General features: G+C 33.8%; 1 protein-coding gene across 1 annotated transcript; it reads right to left on the bottom strand.

The window, feature by feature from the left end:
• Window positions 1-8,435: 8,435 nt before the first annotated feature.
• Window positions 8,436-11,843, bottom strand: LOC127730975 (uncharacterized). The gene is made up of 2 exons (XM_052239612.1): window positions 11,742-11,843; window positions 8,436-11,397 (listed from the first exon to the last, which is right to left on the bottom strand). Coding segments are annotated over exons 1-2 (1,314 nt in total). The 5' UTR covers window positions 11,743-11,843; the 3' UTR covers window positions 8,436-10,084.
• Window positions 11,844-12,587: the final 744 nt, after the last annotated feature.

Genomic DNA, 12,587 nt, shown 5'->3' with positions numbered 1-12,587 from the left:
TTGGAGCCTGTTTTTTTTTTCCTTATTATCGTGTCTGTTTTTCGTTTTTTTTTTGTATAAAAATATTGCCATTGATTTAAATCTTGTATAACACTGGTCAATTTGATGTCATTTAGCTCGCTTTGCTAAGACTCAACATTCAACGCCATGTTTATTGAAAAGTTCTCTCATTGGCAAGCATAGTTTACCAAATATTATATAATCATATCAGTCGCAGGATAATTCGATTATTATGAAATGCGGTTCCTTAAATCAACATACGTAATAAATCTCAAAACTTTACACTGTTTTTTGCTAACTTATGTTTGTTGCCTATAATTCAGAAATTTAACAGTGTTTTGGGATTTTTTGCTTAAAGTTAACTTTTTAAGCATGGGTCCCTTTTCAAAAGTCTCCCAACTACTACCTCATATTTGAACTTAAGTATAGGGGAAATTTTGTTCGCTATGTTAAAGAAATCTTCTACTTGCTCTATTTTGCATGTGAAGACCATAAAAACGTCATCTCTATATTGACAGTGCAATTTGATGTTTTCTTTCCATTTGAACTTATCTAAGATATTTATTATTAGGACAGACAGATGCAGATATGTGCATGGTGGTGAAAATATACCACCTATGGAGGGGGCGCTCCTATTACTTGTTTGTATAACTTTCCATTAAACTCAAATTTATTGTTTCTTAGAATTAATTAAACAAATGCAGTTAAATCTTTTTTGTTGAGAATCTTTAAAGGATATTCTTTTGTGTCAATTAATTCTTCTGCATTGATAACTGTTTCTTTTAAATTACCAATGATCATATTTGTGTACATTTACGTTTCATCATAGGCAATAAGAATGCATTCCCTTTTTACCTCGTATGTTTTATTAATGAAATCTTTTGTATCTTGAACTTAAAAGTTATGCCTCTACACAAATGGTTTTATATTAAATCATTTATTCTCTCAATGCGTCTCGTGGTAGAGTTACACTTATTGATGATCAGTTGTAAGGAACATTAATTAATGTCTCCTACTAGTTGACCATTACTCAATGCCTTTCTAGATTAATTTAATGAATTTTTGAAAGACTGAGGTACATGTGTCCTTGTTTTGAATCATTATCATTCTTTAAGAATTATACGTATAGGAATCTATTTCTATTTTTTTCTATATAGATTATCAACTATATCTTTTATTACCATATAGCATATAAGTGAGGTTAAGCGATCTGTGTAAAGTTCTTTATTGCCAAGTTTTAGATATCTTAAATGATCCGTATGGAGGTGCTCTTAATTGCAGGAAGCTAATACAGATCAGAAATATAAATGTTCCGAATGAACAATAATTAGGGTTCCGAATATTCCTCCATAGACCTTATTTCTAACTAATTAATATGCGTGAACCCCCAGGGGTTCACGCAATAACCAAATTTATACTAAATCCATTGGATGTTGGATGTGTACCGATTGATATTTTAGTCATAGATACATGATTTTTTTATTAGTTTATTTTGGCTTTGAATCAGCTATCGGTCCTCAATCCTCAATCATATGGCATTATGGCACAACTGTTCTAATTGCCCTAATTGGTGAATCTTCCTCCGTGTAATTTTCTCCATGTACTTTAATTTGTTTTTGCTGTTTACGATTGAGGCTGAGGATTTTCTGGTGTTTCAAAACGTCCTGTTTGCGTTATGAAGGTGGAGACGACTTCTAATTTCCGTTTAAACTCGTCTGTATTTTCATGATCTAGTCTTGCAAGTAGGGTGCCTGTGTTGATGTTGCATATCCCTAGTTCTTTTGTTACTTGGTGGCACATAACTTCTCTTTGATCTTCATAGTTGGAGCACTCCGTGAGATAGTGTTGTGATGTTTCAGGGGTTCCACAGCTGCACAATTCGGTGGTGTTTTGCCCGGTGCGGTGTTATAGTAATTTAGGGTGGTATATCCTGTTCTTAGCTGTGAGAAGATACTGAAGAATTTCTTTGTTGGAAAGTCGAAGATTGGGGTATTTTTTACGTAAAGTATCTTTTCAAATAGATCTCTTCATTTGTCACTTATCTCCCATCTCCTTTGCCACTTCAGAATTACACTTTTGTGTGCACCTTGTTAAACGTCTTGAAGCGTGATAATGTTGTTATTTGGTGACAATTTTGTTGCTTCTTCAGCTGCTTGCTTTGCCAATAAATCCGCTTCATCATTTCCTTGTATATTTGCATGTCCTGGAGTCCATAGGAGGCAAATTTCCAACCCTTTAGATCTGAGGTCCTCGGTATATTCTTTAATGTCTCTAATCACACCAATATATGATTTTGGTGCCCAATTTAGTATCAGGAGTCCCACTGCACTTTGACTGTCAGAAAAGATCTTCAATGTTGTAATGGTATTATACAGTCGCTCCAGTATACAGAATTCCAATACCATTAAAATTGCTACAAGCTCTGCCAGCAAGATTGAGCCTCTTTGTGCAACAGGTCTGTGTAGTCTTGTAGCTGGTCTCGAGTCCTCTGTATATATAATTGCACCAGCTCCACATGGTCCTGTGTTTCCCATGCATGACCCATCAGTGAATGCATTTGCTTGGTCATTTTGCCTTGTTTCCTATTAGCTCAGTCATGACTTCTTTAAAACATAGTTGTTTTTGTTCTGGTGTTCGTGATTTTGAACTTCCAAGTCTGTTCCAATATGAAGGTGTTATCTTTGTCATTGAGGCTTCTAATCTGTATGTAAATTCAGGTTCAATTAATTTGATGTTTATGCCAGTTTCCTTTTCCATCTCAACTGATTGCTTTGGCTAAGTGCTTTGCCCATTGGTGTTATATGGATGTGATGACATGATTCTTCTTGATAATTTATCAGTTGTTGTTTAATTGGCTCCTTTATTGACTTTGATTGGATTTTTGATATTTCTCTAATAGCAATCTCTTCAATCCTCAGGTCAATTGGTAGGACTCCGCCTCAATTTCTAATGCTTCTCTGCCTGATGTTGATGGCATATCAAGACACAGAGTCAGCGCTTTCCTTTGTACCCTGTCCAGTCTTTGGAGGTCTTTTTGTTCTGCTACCTGCCATGCTGTGCAGCTATATTCCACAACAGATCTTACTAGACAGAAGAACAGTTGTAGCAGTTTCTGGGTTTTCATCTTACTGATTTGTCTTACTTCTCTTAGTATGGATAGATTTCTATTTGCTCTTTGTTCTAGTGTTTCCAGATGTTTCCCGAATGTCATTTTCTCGTCCAGTATAACTCCAAGTACAATGTAACTTTGGGTTTGGATTGTAATTTAGGTCTTTCCCATTTAATTTGATGGTTTTGTCATCTTCACTGATTTTCTTTTTTGTGAACAGACACACTTGTGTCTTTTCAAGCTGATGTTAACACTCCATTTTCTGGTCCATTATATTGTTCTTGTGATGTCTTTTGCCATTTCTTCTTTCAGTTCATCAATTTTCTCTGGTTGTCTGGACTGCCACATTGTCCCATCATCTGCAAATTTTGTATTTTCATCTTTGATGTCATTTAGAAACTCATTTATGTAGATATTGAAGAGAGTAAGAGCTAGCACAGAGCCCTGTGGTAGTCCTATTTTTTTCAAATTCAGTTCCCATGAATCCATCAAATATGCAGCTTGCCATAGGTAACTTCAAGTACGCTCAGATCTGTACTTTGTTTTTTTGTTTTGTTTTGAGGGATGTATAAATACATTGCCACGTCCGGTCTGTGGTTTTGTTAGATGTTTTTCTGCTTTGTATCGATCTTTTATAGTTTGTTCTTATGTTGTACTGTTACACCACTGTCACAGGTTAGGAGAGGGTTATGGCCTTCAAACATGTTTAACCCCGCCGCATTCTTTATGTGCCTGTACCAATTCAGGAGCCTGTGGTTCAGTGGTTGTCGTTGGTTCATGTCTGTCATATTTGTTTTTCGTAAATTGTTTTGTTATAAACTAGGCCGTTAGTTTTCTCAATTTAATTGTTTCATATTTTTCATGTAGGGTATTTTTATAGCCGACTATTGTAACATAGTTGAATATATACCTATGTTGCACATACTAATATATAAATGTTATAACCCCGATATCAGACAACCAAAAAAAGCCAGATGACCATGCACCTAGCCTTGATAATATACAAACCAATTGTCCTTTATTAATACTAATTAAGAAGCCAGGAACCTAATGATGATGTATACCTTAGTAACAGAACCACTCGTATACACATTACCGTTTATGGACCACACTATACGATCACCAGACAATCTTATGATTCTAATAATTGATAGACATTTTGTAGTTTGACCAGAACTATCTTAGACTCGCACTGATGTGCATATAGACATTTTCGTTCACGTATTATTTTCATGTAGTTTTAATAAAATTATCATTTAAACTTTTGTGTTTCTTAACCATTACGTCACACTATACGGTTTGAGGTTTTCTCAAGGTTGCCTATAATTGCTTAATTACATCCACTTCATTTGAACTTTGGTGGATAGTTGTCTCATTGACAATCATACCACACCTCCTTATTTTTATAAAGGGTAATCCAGCAAGGATTTAACGAAGACAATGAGTAAGAAATAAATAGGTTCACATACCAGCATACCAGCTATTAAAGTAACATGTACTCCAATAATACCGGGAAATAACTTAAATACTCCGGAAGAATAGGGAGATCATACTTCAACTTCAACAACTTGTCAAAAATGATATTGAAGAATGGTCCTTATAAAACAAGTAAGAAGATGTTAATGGGACAATAAAAGGAGTATCTCCTTATTTGTATATTAAGTCAAAGGAGCAGAAAAAAACTCATTAAAGATACCAGTCTTTAATGGACCAGCCTTTTGGTAACATACGTCTCTTCATTGACGCTCGAGTCGAAACAGTTTGAAGGCCAAATCCATTACGAAGTTGAAGAGCATTAAAAACCAAGAATTCCACAAAAGTTGTGCATAATCTAGCTATTGCAATCTATGGTTTGTATAGAAAATCTAGCTATTGCAATCTATGGTTTGTGTAGAAAATCTAGCTACTGCAATCTATGGTTTGTGTAGAAAATCTAGCGATTGCAATCTATGGTTTGTGTAGAAAATCTAGCTATTGCAATCTATGGTTTGTGTAGAAAATCTAGCTATTGCAATCTATGGTTTGTGTAGAAAATCTAGCTATTGCAATCTATGGTTTGTGTAGAAAATCTAGCGATTGCAATCTATGGTTTGTGTAGAAAATCTAGCTATTGCAATCTATGGTTTGTGTAGAAAATCTAGCTATTGCAATCTATGGTTTGTGTAGAAAATCTAGCTATTGCAATCTATGGTTTGTGTAGAAAATCCCGAGTTTGCCTTATTATTCTAACATATTAAAAACATTAAACTTACAGAAAATGACCTTATCAATGACGGAGCGATGATTACTGGGCCAGCAATACGTCTACCAGCAGGGACATCGACTCGGTGGTTTTAAAATTCAATCAAAGTTACCAGGCTTTAAGTCAGTACGCCAAGCGCGTATTTCGTCTACATTAGACTCCCTAGTGACGCTCTAGTCGAGTTGGAAAAGTTGAAAGGCCAAATCAATTACAAAGTTTAAGAGCATTGAAAAACTCTAAATTTATAGATAATTACCATATCTATGACAGTTTATGTCCGCAAAGTAGCGCAGACTACTTGGCCGGTGATACCCTCAGGGACGAATCGCTCACAAGCAGTGGCGTCGACCCAGTGGTTCTGGAAAGTAATCAAAGATATAAGGGTTATAATTGAGTACGCCAAATTAGCATTAAGTCTATATAAGACTCATAAGGGATGTTCGAGTTGATATGAAAAATTGGAAGGCCAAATCATTTACAATGTTAAGGAGCATTGAAAACCAAAACTTCCCAAATGTTGCGCGCCAAATGTATTAGGGCATCAGTGCCTTGGGAGGACGTAGTTTTTTAAATATTTTAACATTTTATAAACAGTAAATTAACAGACAACGATCGTATCAGTGACACCATCTGTCAGCACAATATACTTGGCAGGTGAGATTACTAGGCTTATCATTGTGTACGCCAAACGCACATCATTAAGTCTATGCAAGACTCATCAGTGATGCTCGAGTCGACTTTGACGTGTTGGAAGATCAAATCAATTACAAAGCTGAAGAACATTGAAAACCAAGAATTCCCACATGTTGCTTCATATTTGTCAGGCCATTATTGCCTAGGGGGACGTTAGTTTTTCAAATCATTTAAACATTTTACAAACAGTAAATTAACAGACAACGACCTTATCAGTGAAACCTTCTGTCTCCACACTTTCTACTGGGCTGGTGAAACCCTCGTGGACGAAGCTTCCACTAACTGTTGATCGACCCAATGGTTGTAAAACCTCAGTATAGGTACCAGGCCTATAATTAATTCCACCATACGTGTGTTTAGACTACATAAAACTCATCAATGGCACTCAAGGTAAAATCAATTTCGAAGTTGAAAAGCATGGAAAACCAAAAGATAGAAAATCCAATTTCTGAAAGACTAATGGAAAAACACCACTTCGCCATATAAAACCCCACAGAAACCTAAAAATTGGCCCGGCGATACGAACCACATTAATTAAATATTGGATGGTAGTAAAACCGGAACGGTAAAACCAGTTTGAAAAAAAGCATAGCTCGCAAGATGACTTTGTTAAATCATAGCATACTACACTGTACGTATAACTCTTGATAAGTACATTGGTCGGTAAAAAGACATACATGTAGAATTGTGCAATTTATTCTTATCAAAATCCTTATCAAACGATGAAAGAATGGCGTCTAAAGTAATTTTTATTGTGATCTTGTACATGTATTTACCTCAACATGTTTAATCCAAAGAACAACTGAGGAGATTATTACTTGGTACCTCTGATGACAGGTTACAACAGATGGAAATACAGTTACAAAACTTAACACAGACTGTACACTTGTTGCAGGAGAAAAATATTCATATCTCTGTAAATACTTGTCATTTACTGATTATAACGAATGCATTGACATTGAATATTCAAATCATTTTCAATCGAATTTCCATTATCTCTTTTTAACTAATTCTTTTCTATCAGAAAGCACAGAAACCCTTAAGTATAGAAAATTAATATACAGTTTACAATACACACGACAAGGGAATCTGTCTTTGGATATGACCAACCCAAATTATCAAAATCGGTCTCTCAAAACATCTGCGCCTTTTAGTTTTATCTTAATTCAAATATCGTTTTATTCTTCAAGTTTGAGCGTATTTGTTGTTCTTTCCTTCCTTTGGCTAGGATATTGTCCGTTCTTCTTTGACTTTTTTTATCATATTGAGAAACTTCTTTTGTTTTTCCCTTTTTTCATAGCTTTTATTTCATATTCGACCGGAATTTTTTCAGAATTCGAATTCGGAATTGTTGCAAGAGGTATATACTCTTTTTTCAGCTATGTATCATTTTCACGATGCATTGGTATATGATAAGGCAGTTTTCTTCGACTAAGAATTTTGTCATCTTCGCTAGCCATGGGTTACGGAAGCGGAAATGACCGGATCGTAACCCTCGGCTAGAGAAGATGGGATTTTGTTTGTCTTAAGCTAGTATCTACTCCCTTTTTTCTCAAAGGAAGTGTCTTCATATTTGAGGATGTTTATTTACATATTAATTACCGTATCTAAGAGATAAAACTTAAGGGTTTCCACTGTCGGACGACATGACAGCTTCGATGATAATTTTTGCTTAAGTTTTTACATACCATCCCAGTCTGTCGATCACGTTTCATTTTTCAAATAAAACTAAACACGTTTATTTTAGTGAATGAGAACAACCGACACATTGCCTTCTACGCAACTCTAACAGCCCATACAACACTAGGACAACATCGAACGGTAGAATTTGATAAAGTCAGCACCAACATAGGAGGAGCATATAATGGCATATCCGGTATGTTTACTGTTCCCGTTACCGGGCTTTACCATTTTTCGACCACCATGCTTCAGATGACTAGCGCCAACAATCAAATTCATACTCAAATCATGAAGAACTCTGTTGAAATTGGTCGTAACTTTGGAAATGAACACAGATCGTCTGGGACAATGGACGTAGTTGTGTTGGCACAGAAAGGCAATATAGTTTATGTTCGACATTTTGATATCACCAAGCCTGAAGCAATGCACAGCTATGGTTATTCTTCATTTTCAGGGTTTCTAATCGGATAGAAAAAGTATTTCCAGAAAATACAATTGCTGGATTTTAATTTGTTTTTCTTCTTGAGTTATTATTTGATTTGTTAAAATTGAAACATATGATATAAGCTATTTTAGTAAGTTACTTACTTTCAACATATATTATAGGCGGACATCTACTGAGACCTATCGTTTAGTACATTTACGAAGAATTTTTCAGTTGTTCAATCATTTAACGTAAACTATGATACCAATGTAAAAACGACACAATAAAAAAGTCATACATATTTCTCTTTATTAATAAACATTTGATCAATAGAGAAAATTTCACACATAGAAAAACAATTTTATCAGAAATGGGCTTGGCATATAAACACAGTGAAACAAAGTCCTGCTTATCTCTAGTTTACATATAACAAGGGTAAACAAGCATACTAACATATAAACATTTCAAACATGGTCAACTACGTCATTTGGACTTATTTTAAAAACAAAGGAATTAAAGGAATAAGTGAAACGTTACATGGCACCAGACAGAAATACAAACAACATATAAAAAGGCTGCATAAAATTAATAACGTTGATGAAAACAACCCCTTGAAATAAAACATGTATAGTTTACAGCCATGTACAAATCTCATTGTTGATATGGTTACTTTGTTAGTCTTTCAAAACAAACATTCGTTTTTTTCCCCCCTAAACACATAAACTCTAAGATCTAACGATACACAATTGTTTATTTATATAATATGCCGTTGTGCATCTCCTACCCATTTCGTTTTGAAAGCTTTCATATTAATGTATTTTTTTTGTCAAAAAAAAACTTAGGTTCTTCAAATGTAAAGCTTAATTGTGAAAATTAATAAAACTTTCACTTTGTTTAACACGTTTTAAAACGTTTAATTTTTTTCATGTGAAATGTATATTTATTTAGTGTTTACAGACATGATCTAATATCGACCACCGAAGGCTATATATTCCTTTTCCTTAAAGTGGCATTAGCTGTCAAATTTATGTTAACCGATTTGACCCACAAACTCATATTTTATTTAAAACGAATATAAAAATTACAAAAAAGTTCAAAAGAAACAATTAACAATGCATGCAGTTAAATTTTTAGTTAATGTTAAGAAACATTTATTAATTGGTGTTTTATTTAATAATATAGTAGAATTGAAAATTATATGTACTCTTCACAAGGAGCTTGGACTTGTTGAAGACAATGTAACAAGCAACTGATGGAAATAAAGAAATTTAAAAATAAAAAAAACAATGCACGCACTACAATGTATCAGCGTTTCGTACGTATTTTAGACAAGACGCAATCTAATTATTCACCAAGCTGACCTCCGAATATTGCCGACGGTCATATAACCAGATATAAACACAAATATAAATATAAATAGAATAGCTTCCGCGCTTTATACAAAATGTGCTTCTGTCATTGCTTTTAAGCCCCAATAAAATTATAAAAAGAAGCATTCAATTCTTAACACATAGTTGATCCTTCAGACTGAATGTATTTGTGTTTTTCGGTTATTTTCGGCGTTTGGCTGTGTCATTGATGTCCACACCACATCTCCTTATATTCAGATAATCGCGTGGGACCATGCCGTGGCTGTCAAGATGCATATTACATAATAATAAACATATTATTTCTTTGATTCTAATTTCCAAAGTATATCTAATTGTATTAATGTTTCTCTTTAGCAGTGAGTGCTCAGTTAACTTATTAATTTTAAAGCAACATGCCATTTGTTAGTCCTACTAAAATTTCTACTAGCTGTATCTTTAAAGATAATTTTACTTCCTGCGATAATTTTCACTCTTCTAATACTTCATCCTTATCCACAAGATATTACTACTTACACTGTTGCATATGTCTATACAACTATACTTATTTAAAGAACACCAACATAACTCTATAACAAGTTAAAAAATACAATTGATACCATCAACATTATCAAACTATGATGCATTTTAAGATTTTCCGAATTGTTTATATTTTGACCCCTTGAACTTTTTTTCGTTTGCGGTAATTTCGTGGTGTGCAGGTCGGTGACCTTTGTAGATGTGACTGACTCAGAGGAGAAACTTGTACGTCGTTCAGTAGTTTCTTCCGATGAAGATGATGCATTTGATAAATTGAAAGTAGTAGTCGACATGATAGATGTTGTTTTGATTTTTATTTCTTTGACCGTACTTGGATTCATGTTACTTATCCGTGTTCTCATGATTTCCTCTTTTGCCCTGGACATTTTGGCTGTTTTAGTTTTAGTAACAACTGTTGTGATATCCTTTGTGGAATGTAGTTCATTTTGTTTTGTCGTTGTCATGGGTACAGTTATCTTTGTAGATGAAACTGCTCGTGTTGCTATAGTGATCCTAAAGTTCTCTATACAAGTATCGTTCGCGTCAGTGCATCCGGCTGATTTAAAGTCAAACTTGTCTAGCATGGTTCTATTTTTCGAATCTTTTACCTTACACCAGTTTGAAAATAAGTAAGTGTTGGTTATCTGGTCTCTGACGATCCACTGTAGATCACACGAACATGAAAATACATTCTGGTAGAAGGCGCTATTATTAGCAGCAGCTAATAGTGGTTCTAAAGACATACACTTGAATAGCGTAAATGTATTATCATGAATTAGGAAATAATTTAATCTGCCAAATTTGTTAAAAGCTTGCTTTTCGATAAGTCCAAAGTTCGAATTTTGAATTTGAAATCTGTTTACATTGGAAATCGAGTTAATTGCGTTTTGACGGACAATCGATACATTACAAAGCGTCATTCCAAAGTTTTCCATACGTTGAATTTGGGAAAAACTGTTGCTTTGAAATTCCTCGATGGTTGTATTATGGAATGATACAGATAAGGTCGATATATTTCTGAAAGCATAATGTTCAATTAGTCGGATTTTGGACTGGAAAAAGTTGATTTCGATGGTTTGTTGCAAATTTGCAAATGCACCTGCAGAAATTCTTTCGATTTTTCCGAAGTAAACTTGTAATGAACTTAGATGCGGAATTCTATGTGATAGGTCTGAAGGAATAGATTCAGCCTCCATTTCGTATATAATTATTGTATCAATATCAGACGAGATTGGCGTAGGGAAATGACTGATCGTAGCACATGACATCACTTTACCGTTGCAAAAACACTCATGGTCAAGGCTGCATTGTCCAAAAGCTAATCCAAAACAAAGAATGAAGGCGAAAATCGCTATGGTCATCACTGCAAATTAAACAGAAGGCTGTAATTTTTTTGTTTTGTTTTTTGGTATTTCATTGAAAAGATATTAAAAAAACGTATTTGAATAATGTTTTTTTAAGCGGATGATATTAGTTTTTATCATGGTTATTTCGAGTATTTCTAACTCTTTGGCTTTGCATTTGACAAATATAAGATTAAGATGAGCGTTATTTTATTGACTATTTCATTAATAAAAAAGAAATGTATATTGTATTTTGCAAATGCTTTTCATTTTTATCATTAATTAAAAAATTTCTGAACTACTATGCATAATTTTCTTTCATATATATACATTGTTATTAAAGACAAACTAAAAAAAAACTCACTTTTTGTTAGCTCATAAAACACTGCCTTCCGTAGAAAATATCTAGAGGATGTCGTGTTTATAGGAATCTTAAGTATACTGGTCAAACAAATGTAATAACAAGTGTAGATACTTGAAAACTACGACATAACTAATGTATTTCGTATAATCTTCAGACTGATACTGTATTGGATGTTTATACTTTTAAAGTGATGCATAGATATAATAATGACTGTTACACAGCACACAAAGTGTAGGTGTAGCAAGCTCACGTGGCAATTCAAAACACGAAAGAAACTATAATTTCCATTTCTAAATAAAAAAGGATTGACTGTTTTTGAAATGTCTAATTGGCACATCCTGTTAAGCAAAATAGACGTACCCTAAACCTCAGCGTGAGTTTTAATGCTGGTCAAGAGAAGATGTGTTCCATAACCCAGTAAATGTTTTAGTTGTATGAAAAAAAACACACTTCGATTAAAATTTAGTATTGCTCTAATCATTTCTCTTTCAAAACATTGTTCTGCGGAACCCTTTGTATTGCCTGCTATTGCTGCTGTAAGATAAAAGAAGTAATTTTGATTGCAAAAAAATAAATCCATTTATCAGTAAAATACCGAAAAAATCTGGTTTCTCACGTGGAAAAAAACCGTGTAGATTTACTTTAAAATCCATTAGATCTGTCAACCTTTACTTTAGAGTAGAATTATTTTGCTTTTAAAAGCCATTATTTAATTGAGTTAATTAGTTATACAGAGAAAAAATATTTACAGGAAATTATTCACTAAAAAACGCAATATCACGAATATCAAACAGATTTCTTAATCAAATTAATGATGTGATTGGCTTGTCTTGGCTAAATCAAGTA

The sequence above is a fragment of the Mytilus californianus genome, unplaced genomic scaffold (genome assembly GCF_021869535.1).
Source record: "Mytilus californianus isolate M0D057914Y unplaced genomic scaffold, xbMytCali1.0.p SCAF_2, whole genome shotgun sequence".
Taxonomy (NCBI): domain Eukaryota; kingdom Metazoa; phylum Mollusca; class Bivalvia; order Mytilida; family Mytilidae; genus Mytilus; species Mytilus californianus.
Note: the sequence above shows the minus strand (reverse complement) of the source record. Positions and strands in the feature narration are given on the sequence as shown.